This window comes from Nannospalax galili, unplaced genomic scaffold, assembly GCF_000622305.1.
Source record: "Nannospalax galili isolate Female #2095 unplaced genomic scaffold, S.galili_v1.0 scaffold875, whole genome shotgun sequence".
NCBI lineage: Eukaryota > Metazoa > Chordata > Mammalia > Rodentia > Spalacidae > Nannospalax > Nannospalax galili.
This window is the reverse complement of record NW_008337059.1, coordinates 3,276,657-3,301,282: the sequence shown is the minus strand read 5'-3', so window position 1 is coordinate 3,301,282 and position 24,626 is coordinate 3,276,657. Positions and strand designations below refer to the sequence as shown.

Below are 24,626 nucleotides of genomic sequence, written 5' to 3'. Positions count from 1 at the left end.
AGTGTGGTAAGGATTAAATGAGACAGGGCATCTGCCAACCAAATGAGTTCAGGAAATGTTCGTTTCTACTATTAACACAGCATGGCCTTACTGAAAACTATTAACACAAAAATGGCATGCTACATTTAGTACATGTGTGGTTTTGAGGTAAAGCCACATAAATACTCCAAGACTGTGAGTGCCTTTATGCTCATTTATGTCAGGAAGGCCCCAAACAAGGACTTCAACTACTATTCGTTTGGAACATTTGTATGGAACATTTATATACTCAAAACACTGGGAAGCCCCTCCACGTGCCTTGGTGTCATTGCATTACAGATTTTATGGCACTTAGGTTTCTGGAGAAATGTCAGGCTCACTCCTGTCAAGACTAGATTTGGGGGTGTCACAGCCAGATGAGAGGATGAGCTAGTCTCATGAACCCTAAGTGAGTCTGCAAAGGAGGTAGAAACCCAGAAAGGAGTGAAGTCAGGAAGAACAGCCACCTCTAATACAACAGAGGCAATCCTGGGCATGGAATAAGACACAGGCATAGTACCAGAGTGATCTCAGAGAAGGGCTCAGAAATCAGTGACCAAAGAGCACCTGTCAGGCAAGCTGTGTATATCCACCTGCCATAGCTTCATTTGCAAGTAGAGGCTCAGAAAGAGAGACAGGCTGCTAAGGGAGTGAGGGCTCAAGTTGGGCACTTTGATACCATCTCAGGGCAAAGCTTTATTGTGGCCTTGGCTAAGGAAGGAACCAGTTCTAACACAGTTCATGTGGGCCAAAGGTGGGCAAAGGTGGGCAAAACTCCCAACAAGGAACAAGGTAGGTGGGGAGAGGGCTCTGTATCAGCCTTGAGCAGATGTGCTGTATGGATGTCCCTGTCAGGTCTCGGAGAGTGGGCCTCAGTGCTCTGCATATGTTAGGTCCTTTTAACTTCAAAAGAACTCTATGAGAAGATATCCTAGGATTCTCCTCCTGCATATTAAGAAACTGAGAGAGAGGATAGGTGACGTGCCCAAAGTCACATCATTACCAGGAGTTTGGACCCAGGCCCACACAAACTGCCCACTGCCAAATAGGCACATGAGGACATGTTGGAGACAAAATTCACCAAAGCCTTCGATAAAAAAGAAGTTCCAGAACCATAGAGAGCATTCCCATCATGGGGGCTCTTCCGCCTTGGGCTTACCACATACTCGTCGATGAACTGCCTCAGGTCCCGGAAGCCATGCTTCTCAGCAATGGTGTTAGGATAGTGGCCATGCTTGTTGGCCACACTATATGCCTGGAGGGCCCCTGGACAGGTGAGCAACAAGGCAGTGAGGTTCTTCAATCCATACTTTGCAGCAAAGTGCAACAAGGTAGGTAGCTCTTCATCCCTCTGATCTAAAAAGGTGTCAAGGAGAGTTTAATTGACAGGTAAGAAGAAAAGCACAGGACACCTTGAATCCCAGAGACAAAGCTGCTAAGCCTAATAGGGCATGCAGTAGTCACTCAATCATTACTTACTGGCTGACTGACCCAGTATCTCAAAGCTTCCTTTGGGGTACCACTGAGGATCATGTACTCACACAACAGTGATATTTTAATTAGCAGATCTACTAATTAGTAGCCCACCTTCTTTCTTCAAAAAAGGTTAGAAAACTCCTAGAAAAGGCACAAATTCAAATCTTTTGAAAATTTTCAAATCCTTTAGAAATTTTCAAATCCTTAGCATCTTCTTTTTTTCATCCCCAAGGCTGGGGATAAAACCCAGGGCCTTGACATACTGGGCAAGTGCTGTACCACTGAGTTATATCCCCAGTCCCCAGTTTCTAAAGGCTTAAATAGCAGTCACAAAGGGTTACAGGAATCATGTTTTGGCCTTCTCTGCAAAGATGGGAGTGCTTTGAAACTACTGTTTTGTGTTGATTAAGAGGACGAAGTCCACTCTTTTATCTATTACCAATTTTGTAAAAATGCCAAGAGAACAAACATGCTCATGTTGGGAACTTAGGGAGAAATCTATTTTTCTTTTCATAAAAGTTTAATTCTAGGCTCTGTCATTTAATTCGTTTATTCTCCCTTTCACACAGTCTTTTTATGTGTATGTGCTTTGGTATATGTGCGTACAAGTTTACAAGTATGTGGGCACATGTGTGCATGTGTGTGCACATGCATGTGGAGGCTCATAACTGATGTCAGGTATCTTCCTCTTATTGTTCTTCCACCTTGTTCTTTGAGGCAAGGGCTCTCAATCAAATCCAAAGCTCACCAATACAGCTAGCCAGCTTGCCCCAGGGATGTTCTGTCTCTGCCTTCTGAGGCTGGAATTAAAGTCAGGGTTATCACACCCACTTGGCATTTATGTGAATCCTGAGGATCTGAACTCTGGTCCTCTTACTTATGTAGCAAGTACTTTAAACACTGAGTCATCTATCTAGGACTCTCCCTGTCACTTTAAAAATGCCAAACCCAGATTTCTATTCACCAGGATGTGATCCTTGTGATGAAATGTCTAAAAAATGTTCCCAAGTCCCCTTGTCATCAGGCTGTGAGATACTCTCTCCTGAGCCCCAGGTTTAAGATAGAGAATAGTAACAGCTACTGGGAGTGAGGGAAGAAAACTCCACAGTAGGAAAATGAGGAGAGGTAGCAAGGAAGAGGAGACCCCCCAGGAGGAGGCCTAGCAGGTAATGCTCTTCTATGGGTTGGAGGCTACAAACAGAATGAAGGCAGAAGGTACATAGGGTCACCATGGTGGGAAGAATGGTAGTCACAGGAACAGGCATCCTGAACAGAGTGCCAGGCAGTATCCCTGGGCAAGTGTGTTTCCCAGCTCCTACCACAGCCATGTCACATGTACACAAGAACCTGCTCCTCTCTCAAGGAACAAATATTTGTTTAAAGCCTTCAAGGAGCCACCATCTGGGAACACTTCCACTCTTCACTGAGCTGACAGTCTAGCAAAGGAGACAAATGTAATAGGCAAGCTCTAGAACAGAATCTTCAACATGCTAAGGGAGCCCACAGCAAGTATGGAGCGGCCTCCTGGAGGACTGGAGAAGGCCTTCCAGAAGAAGTGCTTCCTGAGCTGCTGCAGGGAGATGAAGAGAAAGTCACCAGGGAGATGACAACCATGATGGGGACAACGAAACTGCATTCCCATGAATAGAGTGGCAAGACACAGATGTGAGAAGTTCATACCTTTCAGAAGCAGAGAGTCATCAGAAGGGGGTGCAGAAGCTACTAAGAGGGGGTACAGAGAGAGATGAGGGCGAAAGCATGCAGGAGCCCTTGGGAAGGGTCTGTTAGTAGGGTAAGGGGTCTGAATTCTATGAGGCAGGTGAGAGCCGTGTATGTTTTCAGAAGGCAGTCAAGTGTAGCTGTGTGCCACAGAATGACATTTCAGTCACAGAAGTCCTATCAGATGAGAATGATGACGAACTCCTATCCTCTAGTGATGCTGCAGCTCTCATACCATCATAGCATAATGCACTCCTTGCATGTGGTGATGATGCTGGTGTGAACAAACCTACTGGGCTGGTTGCCAGTCACATAAAAGTATGGCACACACAATTATGTATAGTATGGATACTTGATGGCACAGGATTATGTTGGCTTAGGTACGTACTGTATTTTTCCATTATTATTTTAGACTATACTGCTACTTTTGGGGGGAAAAAACTGCTGAAGAGCATGCGTGTCACACCAGCAGCACCTTCATGCATACTGTGTTGACTGTGGTTCATGACTGTGTCACTCTCTCTTGTGTTTGATTTAACCTCCTGTCATTTTGTTTACCTTGGCCCTGACAGGCAATAAGCTATACCCTTCCTATATCATATACCCTAAGTGTGTAGTAGGCTATACCATCTAGGTTTATATAAATACCCTGTCACAGTGATGAAATTGCCTAACTACATGCTTCTCAGAAGATAGTCCCATCATTAAGGGATGTATGACTGTATTCAGATTTGAGACTCAAAAGACTCTCTGTCTCCCCAGTGCAAGGAGTCCTTGCATAAGGGCAGGCTATAGAGCATGGTCTAACTGAATGCTGAAACCAGCAAGCTGGACTGGGCCCACAGCTGGCCCCTTGAGAGTTGTTCATTGACTTACTTGTCATCATATCTTCTTCTTCCAGTTGGTTGATCCCAAAGAGGTGCAGTCCGCTTGCAGGGATGTTGTTCTTAAGGGACTCTGTTAGCAGTTTGTCAAGAGTCTCTGTGTTGTAGGGTACAATTTTAAAGGCCTATATAAAACAGTGGAGATGGGCAGATTTCAAATTCTGCTAGTTCCTGCCCATCAAAGTAGAGGCTAAATAGTCCTGTGCAGAACTTCCATGCCCAGAAAGCTCGTGTCTACTCCCAGCATCTTTACCTGACACATGAACTCCACGGGATTTGCGGCATTGGACAGTAAGTTCCCAATTTCCTCCATGTCAGTATAATAGCTGATGATGGTTTCACACACTACCAAGTCCCCAGAATATATCTTCAGACAAACATTCCCAGATGAAAGGTCTGAATAGAAGAAAAGAGACTGTTGAAAAGCCAGGAAGAATAAGGGTCCTGGAAAAAGCAGTCATGGGCAGACATGCTCCATCTGAGTGGTGAAGCAGTCGCTAGGGCTGGAAGGAAGTGTCAGATGTGAGCTGGGGGAGAAGCAAGGACGGAAGGAGCCGAGCAGGCCAGCTTGCGTGGATCTGATTCAGAACAAGTATCCTCATTGGGTCATCATTTGCATTTTTGAAGGGTTTTCATCAGCTTTGCATAATTTTTTAATATTTATTTTATTTTTAATTGCATGTATGCGTGTGTCTGTGTGTAAGTACGTGCACATGAGTATGGATGCCTGCAGAAGCCAGGGTTATAGGATGGCCCTAGAGCTGAATTTATAGGCAGCTATGAGCTGCCTGATGTGGATACTGGGAACCTAACTCAGGTCCTTTGCAAGAGGATTATGTGCCCTTAACCTCTGAGCCCATCTCTCCAGCTCCTGTTTTGCTTAATTCCCCAGACCTCAATGAACAAAGAAAAATGGGGTTTAAGGTGCTTTATGTAGAGGCGGCAAGGGCTGGGATTCTGGGGACTGGGGTGACACTGTTTCTGCCACCTGGGCCAGTAGGATCAGCTGACTTGCTCTGCTGCTGTCTTTACTACGTGCTTTTCCTGAGGTAGAGGTCTATACCACCGGAAGGGGTTTTGAGGGGGAAAGAAAAGAATTAAAAATACACCAACCACAAAGACTCAATTCACAAAAGAGGAAATGTGACAAGTCATGAACATGGAAAAATATTAAACCTCACTAGTAATCACGGAAATGCAATTAAACACACAACTTTTTAAAGATAGCAGTTTAGCAAAGCTGACTGACAAGGCCTCTAGTTGGAGACAACTTCACAAGTGAGCCTGAGATCAGCAATTTTCATAAAGCAGCTGAGGACCATGCTCCAGTCAGCATGAGGTCACTTACCTGGAGCCTTCACGGAAACTGTATACTCATTCTCCAGTGTGCCTTCCACCCTGATAGAGGGTGCATTCTCAGGAGAAAACTCTGCTTCTGTGGACACCTTCTCATCCAGCTTGCATCTCACAATGATGTACACAGTGGTTTCTGCCTGGAAGGGGAGATAGGTTCTGGTCCCTCCTGTACCATGTAGAGTGCTCTAGGTAAAGGGTTTCCTGACTCCCTGAACCCCTGCTCTCTCTAGTGAGTATGTACTGGCCAAATGGGCTTGACAGACCAGTACTGGACAGGAAACCACAGGCTATGGACCCAATGAAGCAATTTATCAAAGCTAAACATTTTTAAAATTTTTTATAGCAATTGAATGGGGTAATTCTGTCTATTAATTTCACACATAATTTTCTGTTTTATGTTTTATTTGATTGTATAGCATTTTAAAATGTTCTTATGAAAATCATTGTACAATCACAGATTGGACTTTTGTTTTTTCTTTTTTCTTTTTTGGTCTTTTTGACACAAGGGTCTCATTGTAGCCTCAGCTGACCTGGAACTCACTATGTAGACCAGGCTGGCCTCAGTCTCACAGAGATCCACCTGCCTCAGCCCCACAAGATTGCTGGAATTAAAGGCATGTGCCACCAGTTCTGGAACTTTTTTTTTTTAAAAGAAAGTCTTTCCCCAGAGCTTGAGAAACTAGACTAGCTCTGCTATTCCACACATAGCCAAAGCAGCAGCAGCACTGGCACATCTGAAGCAGGTCCAGAAGGCAGACTGTCAGCTCCTCCCACCACTGATACAGGGTCTGCATTAAAAAAAAAATTATTTCATTTATTATTTTATTTTTCTGAGACTGAGTCTTGTACAGCTCAGGCTGACCTCAAACTTAATACATAGCTGAGGATGATCCTGAAGTTCTAATTCTCCTGCATCCACTTCCCAAGTTCTGAGATTACAGCCATGTGCCAAAATGTCCAGTTTTTATGTGGTGCCGGGGCTTGAACCCAAGTTGTGTGCATGTTAGGCATGCTCTCTATCGGCTGAACCACATTGCCAGTTCCAGAGTCTGCAAGATGCCCAGATGACTGTAATATCTCACACTGAGCCTGTAAAAGCCTCCCTTACCCAGAACTCCAAAATCTGAAATGCTCTGTCTTGATACTACAAATGGAAACTTCCAGTCCTGATTCATGTGTCCAAAGCCCAAATGCAAGGGTAATAACACGGTCTATAAAACCTCCTTCAGGGTATGTATAATGTTTCTTTCATGAAACATAAATGAACTTTGTTTTTAGACTTTGGTCTAAAAGATAATCTCATTATGCATATGCAAATAATTCAACCCCCCCCAACCAAAGTTCAAAATGCAAGACACTTCAGGTGCTCAGAATTTTGGAAAAGGGATACTCAACTTGTTCCTTGTTTTATTGTGCTGTTTAAACTTGGCAATGTTCCTTTCAGACAGAACTAACAGAGCTAGGCCCCATAAAAAAAAAAAAAAAAAAAAAAACAGAGGAAGGAAGGGGGGATTTCTGGGTGGAGCTAGTCCTTAATCATTGATTCTAGGACTGTTATAAAGTCATCACAGTGGCCTTCATAAGGGCTGTGGAAGGGTATGCCAGACTCAGAGTTCACAACAGGAGAAGGGTCTATGACCCACACTCCTAGAGGCTGCTACAGCCAAACACATATGCCGTGGCTGTCGTCCTTCCTGCTGCAGACCTGACCCTGCCCTACCTGCCCCTTGTCCCATTGATGTGAGGAGCCAGAGCCAGAGACAATGCGTGTCAGTCCTGTCGACAGTCAGGACACAGCCCCAGCCACCCCTGGACCCACAGACCTAGTAGGCAACTAGAAAGATCTTGGGTGAGAGGGCAGTTGAGAGGAAGCAAGAAGAATATGAAGGTAGGAGGACAGTGACATGAAGCACACATTGGCCCCAAACACCTTCACCACTGTATCCAGCAGTCTGACCACACAGTCATGGGAAGACACAGCACGGGGAGAGTGAACCGGCAATGTTCACACAGAGGGCGAGTGTAAAGGGCTAAGTATAAAGAGCAGGGAGGAGCCAAGTGTCATGGCACACACTTGTGATTCCACCACAAGTCCATTGAGGAGACTGAGGCAAGAGGAGTACGAGTTTAAGGCCAACCTGAGTTACGTAGAAAGAGTGTCTCAAAAAACACAAAATAAAAACTGCCAACAAAGATCAGGGAATGGTGGGGACCAGCAGGATAGAGGACACATGTCCCATGCAAAAGGTGCTCAGACCCAGTCAGTCATCTCCGGCCTAATATTACAAATTCTGACTCAAAAGAAGCTGAAAAACAACAATTCTTATGCTTTGGTTTAAAAATATTCTGCATTCCAAACCATATCTGTGGTTTAATCCAGTCCACAAAACAGTTGGCAACTCCCATGTGGGAGCCCTTGCCTGGTGTCTTGTGGCCTCAGCTGTGGAGAAGGAAGTCAGGCCCCACTCCTCCCACTGTCAAGGCTCTCATGCCCCATGGTCCCGAGGAGCCACAGTGGCAAACTTAGCGAAGGGCTTGTATCCATGAAGAAAGCATTTTGCTGCTCTAACCTATCCAAAATGCTTTATTGTTTTAATCAGGAGAGGAAAGAAAATTAAAAACTATCAATACTGTGATAGGATTCAAATGACAGTGGTTACTAGGTTCTCATGTGCAAGTACTTGTTAATATATGCCCGCCCTAAAATGCTAGCCACATGCTGCTTAGGTATTTAGCCAATATTTTTTGTAAGAAATATTGGCTAGTGAACTTCAGTCATTAAGCCTTAAAACCCTCCCTTGGGCCAAGGCCGTGGACAGCTGATTTAAAAAAAAAAAAAAAAAGCAAGCTCCCAGCATGCGCCTTCCAGGGCTAGGCCAGGAAGACACGCAGGTCTCTAATTCCAGGGTTGTGAATGTATCTAAACAATGTTCAGGTCTGCTGGTATCTGGTGTCCTACATGCCCTACATTACTCATTCATGGAATGATCTTATATCGATGGCACATACATTCCTGGGCTCAGTTCTCTGACTTAAAGGAGCTACTCATGTCCAAATCCCACAGGGGTTCTGAGGGAAGGCTGCAGTTGTACAAAGGTATACCATGATATCCTCACACCCTTTATGGCAACAAAAGCATCTATTTGAAAGGCCCATGCTCTGATGGGGAATCCACTAGTCCCCAGGGTGCCTACCCCACAGCGAACACGGTCTGGCTGCACCACCATCAGGTTCCCAGACGATGTCTCCAGTGGTGGGTTCGGCTGCTTCGAGTAAGGAAGGGCTCTCTCGTCCTCAGGCTCCGTGTCGGTTACTGAGTCACAGCCAGAATCTATGGAATACAGGACATGACTGAATGGGAGCAGGAGAAAGGAAAAACCGTTAGACATGCTCCACCCCAGAGAGCTCCACATCATTGGCTGACTGTCAAACAAATTCAAGCTGAAGGGAGTGAGTCACTAAGTCACAAAAGAAGACCGACTGGGGAAAAGCCAACCTCCATGTAAGACCACGGAGTACAGTAACAGCAGGACAATGTGGGGAGTGAGGTCAAAAAGTTTGAGGCAAGTCTACACTCAGTCAGCAGGCTTCTGGACATCCTGTAGGGTGAGGCAAGTAGAGTCAAGAAGGGACTGCCTACTTTAACCAGAAAGCAAGAAACTCTCCAGAAAGCCCCAAGACCTCAGGGTCATATGGAGTTAATGTCTCCTTCAGCAGCAACAGTGAGAAGTAATCATTTTCAATAAGGCTTAGATCAGTCTGACTTGGTTCCAGATCAGTACCATAGTCATATGTACTTGTGCTTGAAAGGTTAGGGCAAGCAGACTTGCTACAACCTAGAATCACCTAAGAAGAGAGTCTCAATTAAGGAATTATCTAGATCAGGTTGACCTGTGAACATGTCTGTTGGGGGTTGTCTTGATTGTTAACTGAGGTAGGAAGACCCAGACCATTATGGTGGCACCATTCCCTGGGCAGAATGTCCTGATCTATTCAGGGCAGGAGAAATCTGGCTGAGAGCAAGAGGGAAGCACGGATGCATGTTTCTCTCTGCTCTTGACTATGGATGTGATGTGATGTAACCAGCCACTTGAGTTCCTACCTTGGCTTCCCTCAGTAATAAACTGTAACCTGGAAATGTGAGCCAAATGAGCCCTTCCTCCACTAAGCTGCATTTCTTCAGGATGTTTTATCACAGCAACAGAAATGAAACTAGAACCATGGCACAGGTGAATGCTGAGAATCTACCAGAGCTCTACAGCGGGGCTCTTAATTAGGATCCAGTGATTTACAGAGCTCCTTGTGAAATTACACACAAGACTGTATGTATACCTCCATACAGATGGCAAATATGCACACAAAAACGATGATCCACATCATATGGCATCAGGGAAATGCAAATCAAAGCAACAGCTGTACACACAACATAGCTATTACAATGGTCAAAATCCAGAGCATGGATTCTATCAAATGCCTTTGAGGATGCGCAACACCAGGAACTCTCATGCATCACTGGCAGGAATACAAAACAGTACAGTCACTTTGGAAGACACGTGAGCAACTTCTTAAATACACTTTACCATTCCATCCGGCAGTCACACTCCTTGGTATTTACCGAAAGCCACTGAAAATGTATATCTACACAAAAACCTGCACAGAGATGCTTACAGCAGCTTTCTTCATAACTGCCAATACTTGGAAGCCACTAAGACATCCTCCAGTAGCTGAGTGGACACAAACAGTAGCACTAGCAGACAACCAAACACAAAACTAAAAGAAATGAGCTGATGAGCAACAAAAGGCATGGCAGAAACAAGAATGCATATTGCTGAGTGAAAGAAGGCTACACGCTATGTGATTCCATAAAAGGTAAAACCATGGGGGACAAAATACAATCCATAGTCACCAGGGCTTGGGAAGAGGAAGGGATGAGCAGGCAGAGCATATGATTATTTTTAGGGTAGTGAATAGACTTTGCATGACACTATAAGGTGGATACATATGATTAAACATTTGTCCCATAGGCTAGACAATACCAAGAGCATATTCTAATGCACAGTGGATTGTGTGATACTGATGGTCCATCATGCAGGTATATCAGTTGTAATCGGTGTACCATTCTTGTGGTGGATGCTAATAGTGTTGGAGGCTATGTGTGCAGAGGTAACCGTATGGTAAGTCTCTGTACCTTCCACATGAGTTTGCTGGGGACCTCAAACTGCCCTTAAAAACAGAACCCCTCTCGCTCTCGAGAGTGTTTCTCATTTTCTTAATAAATCTACATTCACTCCAAAAATAAAATTAAAACAGCAAACAAACAAAAAAGTAAATCAGCATAAAATAAAGGAAATTGTTGGTAGGATGACGCAGCAGATAGTGCTGGAAAATATTCATTACTGAGGGTAGTGGGAGAAGGGAGGGACTACTATAAAATTCTTTCCAATTCTGAGAACACTAAAATGAAATTAAGATGGATTTTATATTAAAATGTAAAATAAAATGAGTTTTAAAAATTAAAAAAGATATACCAGGCGTGGTAGTATACATTTTTAAACCCAACACTCAGAAGGCAGAGGCAGGTGAATCTCTGTGAGTTCAAAGCCAGCCAGGGCTACATAATGAAACCTTGTCTCAAAAAAGAAAGAAAAGAAAGAAAAAAAAACAATTGAAAAGATGAAAATTCAGGTGAATGCATTATCCTTGATTTGGCTGAAGAAATTGTCAGGTCTGATGGCACATACCTTTAATTCCAGCACTCAGGAAGCAGAGGTTAGCAAATCTCTGTGAGATCAAGGCCAGCCTAGTCTACATAGTGAGTTCCAGGCTAGCTGGGACTACAGGAAGACAAAACACCTGAAGAAACTGCATGTTAGTGAGCAACAGACCTGATGTTATAAGTTTAACATTTTAGTAAACAAACAAAAAGATGGAAAGAAACCCAAAAATCTATAAACTCATGAACTAATATAATGCGGCGGAATATGCACAGAACAAAATTATCCGTCAATGGAAAGGATTGAAGGACTGAAACATGCTGTGTCAGGAATAATTTTTTTTTTTAGGGATGAATCTTAAAGACATTAGGTTAGTGAAAGAAGTCACGGAAGACCATGCGTTATATGATTCCAAATACCCATGTCCAGAATAGGCAAATTGATAAAGGCAGAAAGTGGTTCCTTGATCTAGGAGAGCTTGGGGGGATTGCAGGGAAGTAACTGAAGAACATGGGATTCCTTTTTGAAGTGATGAAAATATTCCAAAAATTCATTGTGGTGATAGTTGCACAGGTTTATGTATGAATACACTAAAACCAGATAAATTGAACTCTTCAAACAGGTAGATCAGATTGGTAAGTATATTACATCTTCATAAAGCATTACCCAAAAATTCAATGGGAAACCATTTAAAATTCAAAATAAACATAATAAAAGGCTAATCTTAATAGGCCGTAGAGATCTCTTTGAAAACACTTCAAGGGGCTGGAGAGATGGCCTAGGGGTTAAGGGCACTGGCTGCTCTTGCAGAGGACCCAGTTTAGATTCCCAGCACCCACATGGCTCTGCCTGAGAGCTGGAATTATAGGCATATACTCCAGGCCCAGAAAATTTCAATTTTATTAACATGCATGTTTAAAGAGCAGAAGAAAATCTGTACCTGGGATCAGCATGATCATTTCCTTCCTCCTCTCTTCCTCCTTCCTTCCACCCTTGTGTGTGTTTTTGTTTTTTCCACAGTGAGAAAACCTCACTTTGATCTTGGAGTTGGGTGAGGAGAAGAGTACCGTGAACCTCCTGGCTCATCATTTTGCCAGTGAGCCCAGCAAGACATAATGAGACTGACCGACCGCAAGAGCCCTGGCTGGGCTGGGCTGGGTAAACACTTCATTCCCACAGGTGCCTGCCCGTTTAGAGAGCTACCCGCAGAGAGGTTTCGGGAAGCCAGATGGGACATCATTCACTCTACACCGCTTCTGGCAGTGACAGACAAGCCACAGAAGTCTCTCAGTACACTACAGAGAAGCTGCGTCACAGTGGGCCACCGCCCAAACCCTTCAGCAGATTCAAAGTTTCCATCCAAGGAAAAGCCAACTCTGACATAACTACCACCCGAAACCACCCAGCAGAGTGGGCTGATTCCAAGCCTTCCTTCTTAGACAAGGAGATCTTCAAACCCTATCCCAATCCCTAAGGACAATACTGTTGCTGCTGCCTGAGTTGAATATTAAAGGTCTGGGTGAAGGCACTCTGGAAACCCAGGGCCCTTGCCTAGTGGAAAGCTAGGTATTAAGATGCCAGCAGTACTCTTACTGCTTTTCCTGCAAGAAATTCTAGAAATACTCTATGCAACCAGTTCCCCCTCATCATAGAGGATGTATGTGACAAATACTTAAACTCAGTGGAGATAATCGTCCTGATTTCTCTTGACAAGAACAAACCCACATAGTATGCTTTGCCTTCCGCCTTTGCTGCTAGCCAGCTCATTAGTAAATCCATTTTGGTTCTTAGCCACTGTTATGCTCTTTATTAAGAAGTTGTTGTTGCTGCCTGTTTTTTGTTTTCCTGAGGGCTTTTGTGGAGACAAGATCTCTATAGTCCCAGGCTAGCTTTATATGCCTCAGCCTCTCAAGTGCCAAGATTACAGGTGTGAGGCATTCTCTTTTACACTCTGTTCAGGTTCTTGAGCTGGTCTTTTTTTCTATTGTGTTGAATTTTGGAGGCTGCCTCATACACTCTGGGGAGCACTGTGTGAATCACTGTTTCTCTGACAAAAGTACTCAACTATATTCCTCATGAGAATTTGTGCTGAGTTCCTCATTTAAACGAAAATCCTTTCAAACAGGGTGCGAGAGCATTGAAGATCATGCTCACCAGTGTTATAAGTGGGTCCTGTGATGGGATTTTGGTGGTGTATTTGTTTGCAGTTGCTTTGTGGCTAGATACTGCTATACTAAATGTTAAGGGCTGATGAAGAAAGAACACAGAGGGGGCAGGGTAGTATGGAAATGAGTTGATGCCTTGCCTGGCAGACACAAGGATTCTCTCTGCACACTGCTTTCAGCAGAGAAAGGCAGTGGGAGATCCAGGTCCCCACATGCCTCCAGTCCCCCCGAAAGCCTCAGCAAGACCTCGGCCTCCACGCAGAATTCACGACCCTGCTCAACAAACCCTGTCTTTGACTAAATGAATATAATAAATTTGCTTTTTATTTATGTTTTTAATCTGCATTTGTCTCTTGTTTGTTTTAACAAGAAGTACAAGGAGTTAAATATGTTCATGCAGACTTAAGCAGTGTTGAATCCATCAGTACCACAAGTTTTTTTCTTTATCTTTTTTTTTTCCTTTGAAAGGGAATCTATGAATTATTTGGGTTTGGGGGAAAAAAAACTACGATTTTTTAAATGTCTTTAGCATATTATGCAATCAGCCCCACAGGTAAGCCACATAGAGCAGCTCATCCTAGGCAATTGGGTGGGTGACACATTTGCTATTATTACTGAAGATGGCAACAACAAAAGTTATGGCAGTGACATTAGTCCTAACCTGTCACTGTACCCAAAACCCTGTGAGTTGGGAATCACTATCCTGTTCTCATTTTATTATATAAGCATTTCGTGCCTGGACGGGATGAAACAGTACTTCCAAGGTCAAGCAACAAGCAGCAGATGGCTCCGCACTTCCTCCCTTTGGGACATGATCTGGGCAGCAGAAGGCAGTGCCACTTGCTCTTCCTGGTCTGGACTGTTTTCTCTGCAGTTCTTGAGACATGACTTCAGCCTCCACTATACCGAGGACTGGAGTGGGTACGGTGTTCTGAACACTCCTAGATCTGCTGTAATCTCCTGCCAGGTTTAAGTCAAGAGGCAGTCAATGCCAGTAGGACCAGCCAACGCTCTGCATGTGCTGTTGACCTCTGGCCCACAGCTATGCTCTGGATTTCTGGTGAAGCTTTCCCACCTCAGCACTGACAGCTTCATTCGCTGTACCTCTGCTTCAGTCTGTGGCCACACAGGGGAGAGCAAAGAACTCTCTTGATTTGGGAGGGCTTTTCTCAGACGATACAAACTAACTTCTCCCATAGTATAGCGCTAACCCCTGGGAAAAATATAAACAAATATTTTTTTCTTTCCTTTTTTTTTTTTTTGGTCTTTTTGAGACAGGGTCTCTCTGTAGCCTCAGCTGTTCTGGAACTCACTATGTAGACCAGGCTGGCCTTGAACTCACAGAGATCCACCTGTCTCTGCCTCCTGAGTGCTGGGATTAAAGGCGTGCACCACCTCGCCCTATTTTTCTGAAAATCAACCACAACCTCCATTTGTTGTATATTTACCCTATGCCAGGGACCATGCAAAATACAACACAGATGATTTCATTTTATCACAGCTAAGAGACCAGTATGATTCTGCCCATTTCACAGATATTTTAAGTTGTTCAAGAAATACAGTGCATTATGTATGGAAATGTAACTCCCAATCCCATGCTCTAGCCATCTTCCAGGATTCCCTACACACTATAAGCCTTGCAATCTGACAGTGCGGGTATGATTCTAAACCACACAGCAAATGCTTTAGACTCTGACCTACATACTGAGAAAGCAAGGCTGGCAAGACGGTTCAGCTGGTAAAAGTACTTGCTGTCAAGTCTGACAACCTGAGTTGAATCCCCAAGGACCTCCACAGTGAAGGAGCGAACTGACTGACTCCCACAAGCTATCCTCTGTGTAAGCCATGGTGTGCATGTATGCGTGTACACACACACACACACACACACACACACACACACATACACACACACTAATAAATAATGTTTGTTTTTTAAAGCAGTTCATTTCAGTTCTTTCAGTTCCCTTATAACAAGAAAGTCTTCCTCAGCCTGGTAAGAAGATGCTCTAACATCCCTCTGACATGCTTAGCTCCCTTTGAACTACAGTGGGGATCAGGCCATAAGCTTTTCTAAGCATACAGATGGTTATAGAATTTAATACCAATGCTTGGCTTTTATTGTCTACATATTTATAGTTACTTCTCTCTATAGAAATACTGTTTTTTTTCATTTGCCACAGCAAAGTTTACCTTAAAATAAATTAATTTGAATTATAAACATGAATTAGCTTGTACAATCTTGTAGATTAAATTAATGCCACTGAATTTTATGTTCAATGTCAGTTTGAAAAAACAAATACTATGTTACACATCTCAAAATAATATACTGAAGTCCACTGAATTGCATATTTCAAAAGAGCCTGTTGTATGCTATGTGTATTATATCTCAAAATCATTTTTCAAATGTAATAGAACTATGGTATGAAATAAGCCCAAAATCCTATTAGTGATTCTTAGATGATTGAAGGTTGGGGGAAGCTACATTACGCTATACTTTTCCATTTTATTAAACATAATATTTATTTATTTGTTTATTTGGACAAAGTATTGCTATGTGACCCAGGCTGTCCTCAAACTCAGAATCCTCCTGCCTCGGCCTCCCAAATGCAGGGAGCTGGACCACCATGCCTGGCTTTTTAAAATCTTTGTAATGAGGTAAATTGAAGGTGTGAAGGCAGGTGGAAGGTCTACAGCATAAACATATTGAATTACTCTTAAGTTTTGGGTGATGAGGAAAAAGAAAGTGACCAGAGAAGGAAGCCAAACTGATGACTTTCCACAGAATTAGGAGCTTTCCATCAACTGAGTCGAAACAGGAACGAAACAGAAAGGGTCATGGGGCTAGTAGAACACGTGTGTCTGTGTGCTGGAAGAGGCAGAGGGGCTCGTCAGTCTGTGTCCAGGACTTCCAATGTGACTGATAAAAGGAGTATGAGAGAATCAGATTCTTGCAAGAATGTAGAAATGAGTGGCCAAGCGACCTGGGTTATTGGGGGGTGGGGCGTGAACAAAAGAGTGTCTTTCCTCTACATCTGCATCCCAGGTCTGGGACATTACATGGGTATAACCATGGAGCTAGAATATAGAATTGCCCAACATCTGGAGAAGTTTGCAGAGGTTTTTCTATGCAGTGAAACTTCTCAGCTGTTATGATGTTCATCTGTCTTACCTAAGCGATAACAAAATCATGAAATAGCTATTTCTCAAATGTCTGAATAAAACATTTCAAAATCTGAACTATCAAGTTTACTATCCATATAACAAGTGTCCACTGAACATATGTAGCACATTCAGTCACTGATGTTGGTCCTGTGGGGAATCTCAAGGGTGGTGAGGCTTCCATTGTCTTGGCCCTTAAGGAGTTTAGTTGAATGGGAAGACAAGGCTCCATGTGAAAAATGGCAAATACCTTATTATCAAACACTGATCTGTACAGGGAGACTGCAAATATAACCAAATTAGGTGAGTTAATGTCCCTAACTTCTGGGGAAAATGTGGACATATTACAAATACAACAGAAGGTGAGAAAAATGTCAATGAGGCTGTGTGGAAGACAGGAGCCTGAGGTCCTAGAAAGTCATACAAAGGGGGTTTGGTCTCCACACCGAGGACCTATTGGCAAGAGGGGGAGAAAAGGGTATCCTATAAAATGTAGATTCAAAATGCAGTTATATTTTACTAGAAGTCAAAGATTTTTCTTTGCTTGGTTTTGAAATAACTCCAGTCTCTCAAGGAGAATATGTCAATGCTCCTGCAAAGTCTGGTCAGAACTGAGAAAGGGAGTGGCTGACCATGCCATCACACCCTGCAAACTCTGCTTTCAAATGCATAAAACAGCACAAACTGGTGGCAAACAGTGTTACCAAGCCAACATCCTGCTCTCTATGCTTCTAGGAACAAATAAAATGCTATAATTAACTGATGTCTGAAGAAACAGGCCACAAGCACAGTTTACACTTAGAAAATGATTCTTAATTAGGCTAAAACATTTCTCCTATTTACATTACATTCATCTTGTTTATATTCACTAGTAGGAATGTCCTGGCTATTGTGTCCTTAGAAAAGCACAAAGGAGACCTCAAGCCTGGCCATGGCCCCAGATTCTAAATGTATGGACCCAAACGAAGGTGTTCACTACAGACAACTGAGTATTCAAAAGTAGGAGGAGAATGGTTGGCGATGGTGGGACTCAAATCTAGAGTTTCAATCACCTCCCCCCAGCTTCCTGGCAAACACTGAGGTTCCTTTCCATTTTCGTCATCACCCACAGGGTTTTCTTAGCCCTTGTTCACACACCTTGGTTAATGGGTATTGAATTTCCCGTCCAACTAACCCCTTTCACTTACAAACCTCTCAAAGAGAGCAACAAATGCATTCAGGTGGCCCAGTCACCAACTACCCACAGTCACCGAGCCATCACACTGCTGGTGCAAAGGGCCAGTGGACTTCCAGGCTCTTACCACGAAATATGGTTCTGGAACTAAAGTCAGGGAAGGGAGGAGGTGACAATTATTTATTGGTGTTATAGTGAGTTAACTACAGTGATATCCATCACTGTGTTCATTGTCTTCATCACCTCCCTCATCCCCCAGATGCCAAAAATATGGGGTAGAGTCCTAAGGACACCTTCTCAACTCTAACTCCAAATACATTCATGGTGGCCACTGTGCCTCCCTGGAAACAGGGAGAAGGGAGGAAAAGGAAGAGGAGGGGAAAGAAGAGGGAGAGAAAGCAGAGAAGGAAAGAAAGGAAAAAGGGAGGAAAAGAGGAAAGGAAGAAGGAGGGATGGAGGGAGGGAAAGTGGGAGGGAGAGAGGGAGAGAGGGACTGACCCCCACTCTTGAGGTGCACAGTGCTACTGACTGTTGGAACCAGGACTGACTCACCTGTCACATCAACCCTACCTTGCCATGCAGGCGCTCTGTGCCAGCTGCAGATCCCTGAAGCTGCCTGGTTTCACAACACATTTGGATTTGCAGGGCAAGGCAGAAAAGTTGTGGATCAAGAATCCACTGTACACCAGCCCAAGTCAAGCAATTGTTTTTTCTGCATTCACCAAGTAATCCACTTGATCATTCTCAAGGTATTTAGGGTTCAGAATCAAGAGGTAGGACAGGAGAAGAGGGGACCTCAGGCCTCTGCCACCTTTACACAGTGAACCTAAATGAACTATTCAAGTGTTAGGTTTTGAGTTGTTGGATTTTTGTTGTTGTTTTTCAACCAAAGGCTGACAGTTCTCCCCAACCCACCCTACCTGCTCTTCATCTTGAAGTGTTAGGTTTTGAGTGGTTGGATTTTCTGTTGTTTTTCAACCAAAGGCTGACAGTTCTCAACCCACCCTACCTGCTCTTCAGCTTGAACAATAGTAATGCAGCAGACGCTGCCATGACAACCAGTGTGCTCGCCCTTGTCCACCAAGGGTAGATCTGCCTGCGGCTCTCCTTGCCCTCTGCCAGATGGGGCTGGTACCAGGGCCAGGGACCTCCAACTTTCCAAGTTAGCCTTCAGGAAGCTTTCCTCAGTAGTGAGATCAAGTTGCTCCCTCCTCGTGCAACAGCAGAAAGTTATCTGGAGTTTCTCTCTACCAGTGCCTCAGAACTTTTTTCTTTCGTGTTCCTTTCAGTGTCCCCGGGCCTGTGTGCCAAAGGCAACCATTTCCACTTAGCAGAGGGAACAAGAGAGGCAGGGGCATGTGGGCTGCCTGACCCGGCGTTATGAGCTGCTGGGATTTAACAGGATAGCACTTAAAAGTCAGGGCTCCCAACCCCACGCTTGACTGTCGTCAGAAGAGCTGGAGGAACAAGCTGCCCAGAAAACAGAACCGGCAAGGGGTGATTCCACCGGGGAGCGGGGCTGCTACTCAGCCACAGGCCCATATGCCTCCAACCCGTCTCGGGGATGTCAGCCTGGGAAGGGCTGAGCGAAAAATCTGCTTCTGCTTTATGGCAAATGGGTTCACAAATGTCCCTCTCTGGCCAGACTTGGAACCTCTGGGGCTGCTCTGATCGGCCACAAGCAACCAAAAGAGCCCCCAAAGTTTCCATGGCTTGGTTTACCAAGGTCCTTAAGAGGCAGCATCCCAGTAGAGCCCTGGGAGAAAGATCCTCCACAGGCACGAGGGCTGGAGGCCTTCAGGCCCCTGTTTAATGTTCAGGAAACCCCAGGGTTGCTAACAAAGCAGGAGGTACCACAGTAGCCTTCCATCCCCCACCCTAGAGGCTTCCTCTTTCTTCATCTGTTTCCGACACTTACAAATGTGCTTCCTCTCTCTATGTAAATTTGGTTCAAATGGCACAACGCAGTCTTGTAATGAGGCCATTAATAACTGGTCTTCTAACAGGCTCTTCTTGGCTTCCTGGTTCAAGAATCAATTCTAATCTAAACAGACAGTGATGTCTGGATTTACTGGTGTAAGGACAGACAAATGAGCTTTCTTTGGAGGAGGCTGCGTGGTGAAAGTAATTTCACCCAGTCAAGAAGTGAGAGACCAAAGGTAATCCTTGATAATAAAACCAAGCTTAGGAACTTGAGAAGAAAAATCCTGTTCCTTTTGGGCCTATACAACTCAATGGAGAAACATCCAGGAACAGTTCCGGTGGGGTTGACTTTCCCCATTCTGCTGACCATTAGCATTCTGGTCAGTTTTAGTTTCTGCTTCTAGGAAGGGGACTTTCTACCTTTCCCTCCTTTTCAGAAACACTGTGTTGGCCCTGGGAGTGACCATGGCAAGGTGGGGTATGTGATGTTCCCTGGTTGAGGGGCTTAAGGAAACATAAAACAAGATGACATTTCAAATTCTGCTTCAAGGGCTGGAAAGACGGCTGAGCAGGTAAAAGCACTTGAGACCAAATCTGACAACCTGAGTTGGATCCCTGGGACCCACATGGTGGAAGAGGAGAACTGGTTTCTGCAAGTTGTTCTCTGACCACCACATGCATGCTGTGGCATGTGAGCCACTGCCACAACAAACACCCCTCCACACACACACACACATGCTAGTAAATAATTTTTTAAAAAATTCTGATTCAAAAATTAAAGGTTAAAAATGGTAATTCCTTTAATCCAGGATCTAATACCTGTCCCTCAAATAAAACCTGGGCTACGAAAGCCAAGGCTCTAAAGACATAATATTTCCCAGTACGTTACACATAGTTACTGAGAGACTCTGGAAAGCAGCATCCACCTGAGCCAAAAGCTTGCACTCTGCCATTTCCTGAGAATCTATGGCTTTCCTAAGCTTTGGGTGCCTCTCTTTAAAATGAGAATATGTATACCTGCCTGGCCTGTCTCAAAGCTTCTCTGGGTAAAGTGATAAACATTCAGAAGCCCTTCTGAAAACTGAAAAGTGCTAGACAAAGTTAAAGCAATTAGTGTTGTTTATCTGGTGTCCAAATTGCTCTTCCACTAGACTGTGATTTCTTTGAGAGCAGATTCCCTGACATTCATTCATCTTTGTATCCCCCAGAGCCGAAAATATAGGGAGAAATCAATAAATGCTTCTTGCATGAATGAATGAATCAATGAATGAGATAAGGCGAACCATCTAAATTACTAGCAGGGAAAACACCACCAGCACCTCTGGGAGGAGGACTGCAGGGCCTTGGGGCCTCAAGGCTTTTAAGGTAGTATCTAGAGAGAAACAGGAAAGTATGTGCCCCCAAATTTATACTAGCAGGTTGAACCAAGCTACCCTGAAAATTCTGCATGGCACTCTAGTTAGTTTAAGTCTTCTGAGAAACAAAGACTGAACTGTGAGGAAGAATTTTATCAGGCAAAGTGCCTGGAACAGAAAATGAGGAGGAAGAACCTTGAGGCTGAGCCCAGATGAAGATGGGAAAGAAAGGCAGAGTGGCATCCTAGACCAATGGAAGTTCTGAAGACCTGTCAGGAGTCCTCAAGCTGGCACTGGTCATTGGAGGGGCCTGTGTTTTCCAGGAAAGACCATGATGTAGTATCCCTGCCATGTTCAGTTACTGGCTAGAAGAGGTCAGCCTTTGGTCAAACACAATGACAGATGTGGAGTGTGGCATTGGGCCATTGAGCGAGTCTACTCCCAGCAGCTGTGTCTGCAAGACACATTCCCAAAGCCCCACATACATGGCAGTACTTGAAAGCACGTGGTTTAGGTCTAGACAATCTGGATTGAATCCCGGCTATTACCAGCTGGGCACCTTGAGTAAGCTGCTTAACCTCTCAGAGGCCTGTTTTCCTTAATTCTAAAATGGAAATCATAACTGCTAATTCTCAGATTGTTATCGTTGAGCACTGTACTATAAAGTGAGCACTCAGCTAAAGGCAGCTGCCATCTCTCTGATCATTATTAGTATCATTATTATTAATGAAGCGCTTCTATGAACAGTTAGGACCTAAAAAACAGTGCTATTGTTGTATATCTGGATTGGAGCTTTATGAGGCCACCACAGGGACATGGGACACAACCTAGAAAAATCACCAGTTTGGCAGTACTGCAGTTCAAACAACCAAACCAGTTTGTCTAATAAATGAAAGGTCAGAGGGACTTTCCCAATTTGGCAATTTCCTGGAGGGGCTGCCAGGATGGGTGGTACTGTGCCAGAATCCACCTGCAGTCATAGTGTCTTCTTGTTTCCTGCTTTCCCTGGTTAGTGTGTAGTGCCTCACTCTGTTGTCCACCAGCTGTAAGACCACTGACTGTCTTTGGAAGGAAGCATCATCAGGAAAACTCTTACTAGAATGAATCATCCCTGAGCTCTGCCAGAAAGGCTCTGTTATACTGTTCACATCAGGGGCATCTGTTAGGGAACGCCTTCTTACCTGGGTTCCTATGATCTAACTGCTTTAGGGTTTGGGGGAATTTTTTGGCGAAGGGATTGAGACAATCTTGTTATGCAGCACTGGCCAAAAATGGAACTCACTATGTAGACCAGACTGGTCTCCAATTTATAGCAATCCTCCTGCCTCTTCTTCCCAAGTGCTAGAATCAAAGGAGTGAGTAAGCGTGCAATCTTGTTTTTCAAGATTGCTTTTAATGTGATCAACTTTTATTGCCTGGCCACTGCTGACCTTTTGTTCTTATATCTTATTAGAGTCACACAGTGTCCCCTCATTGGACCTGAAGCAATTGCAGGTTGCAAGGCCCTGGCTGAGTTGACTCAGACATTGAAAGCCTTGCAAACTCTCACACCAGGACAACCAGAGGGTAGGGAAATGTCTGAGCAATTTTATGAAAGACTATGGCTAATGTTCCGAGTTTGTGACAGTGATGACCAAGAACTAACAAGCAAAGGACCCTCTAGAGTGGGTACTGTGTGCTTACCTCTTCTACCACTGCCTCCAAGGCAAAGGATCCCCAGAGGGTCGTCAAACACACACACACACTGGGATTCCTGGGATTCCTGGGATTTTTTTAACTTCTAAAGGAATGACTTTCAGTTTTTCTAACAGAAAAGGTCCAAACTAAACTAAAACAAACATTTGGTTTTCGTTAATGATTAATAACAAAACTGATCAGATTGTATCTTCCAGAATAATCTCCATTTCAGAGACTTTTCCAAGACTCAATCTGACTTGTTTCAGCCTGAGGTTAGGCAGCTCACTGCAGAACACAAAGAACTGCTTGTCCTAGGCTTTCCAACCAAGCCTAACTGGGCCTCCTAGCAGAGAAAAGCAAAATCACCTTCTGAGGTAAATGGAAAGCCTCAGTGATGGACCGGCTGCCCACTGGTCAGCTTCCACATAGGCACCGACCCCGGTGCTTCTACACTGGTCCTTCAAACAAGAGCTAGAGAAAGGCTAGGGCAATCTGACATCAACCTGTCCAGTGCCATCACCAGGGCAAATCACTGATTAAGCCACTTCCTACCCCCATTACACACAACATTTATAAGGTGAACAATTAGCCTGGCCACAACCCCTTTGTCTCCTGTTGGCACTGCTTGCTCTCACCAATGGAAAAATCAATCGTGTTTAGTTTCTTTGTAAATCCAAGTTTTTTAAGGAATTATATCCTGAAGTGAAACCTGGGTTTTCTACACCCCTGTCACAATGTCAGCTATCCATTAACTACCATTAACCACTGGCCTTCCTGAGTCACTTCCCTTCTCATAGCCCACTTGTCCTATTCTGTGTTAACAAATCTGATTTCTCAGGCCCTGTCCAACCCTAACACTCGGTGAGTCCACTGGCCTTGCCAACTACATCCTCACCAAGCACACACATGAGGCCTTTGACCTCCTGTAAACATTTCTCCCCAACAGGCCCAGTGAAGTTATATGGTTACATGTAGTTCAGATACAAAGTGAGAGAACACTTGTTCTGGTTTAGGGTCACAATCATGAGGACAAAACAGAGTTTCAATTGTCATTTTATACATAAATTACAAGAAACACTGGAAACCTGACCAGCATGGGATCAGAATCAAGAACCATCTACCCCAACAGCTCTCATCTCAGAGAGAACTAGGGGAGGGTATTGGTAGAGTACATTGAATGACAATGAAGATGTGCAATATCCCAAAGTATAGCCATTATTATACTACAATTTCATATTTTAAAATAAAGAGATATTTTCATGTGCGCTATAGAAGGCATCTGTACATCAAAGTGGTCTTGAACAGATAGAAAACTGTTTCCCTGGGATCACTCACACCTTCATCCTCTGCCAGCCACGCCCTTCAGCCTCTGCACTCAATGGCCACAAGACCCTGCTCTTTTCACTACATGTCCCTGTGATATTGCAGTCCTTCATGCATCATGTCTCACCAACCCAGCAGTCAAAATACAGTTTCTGTCCTATTTGGTCAGGGTTCAGTATCTTCTAAAAGTAGGGGCACCAGACACAGACTCCTAAAGGGGAGGAGGAGAGTGGCCTATTCAAGGATGGCCTGGACTCCCCCACCACCACGCTCTACCAATAAAAGCTTCATCCCAGTTATTAGCCTGGAGAAACTGTGAATGCTTGGGAAAGGCTCTATTTCGTGCTCATTCATACTTTAGTGAGAATTATTTTTGAAACTTAAATCATCAAAGAACCTTCAAAATCATTTAGAATCAAATTATAATCAATAAAGGATTTTTAAAAATTATAGTCAGTTACTGATTATTGTAACAGAGGGGCAGGCAGCTGAGCTGATGTGCATTTCAAATGACCTGTGGACGTATCCTTATTTTCAGTCCAGCCCTGTGCAATCTGTGAAGACACATTTTTCAGAACAGAGTCCAGCAGTTGAGTGGGTTGGGAGCCGTAAGGACTCAACACCATCACCAAGGTCCTGGGTTCATTCCAGCTTCCTATTACATCACCTTCAGCATGAGCTTT

At 44.1% G+C, this 24,626-nt stretch overlaps 1 protein-coding gene across 1 annotated transcript in view; it reads right to left on the bottom strand.

Annotated features, from left to right (window-relative positions):
- The window catches only part of Pik3ap1 (phosphoinositide-3-kinase adaptor protein 1), a 122,599-nt gene that overhangs the window by 61,023 nt on the left and 36,950 nt on the right, over window positions 1–24,626 (bottom strand). Inside the window, exons 3-7 of the mRNA XM_029563050.1 lie at window positions 8,648–8,784; window positions 5,446–5,590; window positions 4,351–4,493; window positions 4,090–4,222; window positions 1,178–1,374 (exon numbers count right to left, since the gene is read on the bottom strand). Of these exons, the coding sequence (XP_029418910.1) occupies window positions 1,178–1,374; window positions 4,090–4,222; window positions 4,351–4,493; window positions 5,446–5,590; window positions 8,648–8,784 (755 nt within the window). The remainder of the gene's footprint in view (window positions 1–1,177; window positions 1,375–4,089; window positions 4,223–4,350; window positions 4,494–5,445; window positions 5,591–8,647; window positions 8,785–24,626) is intronic.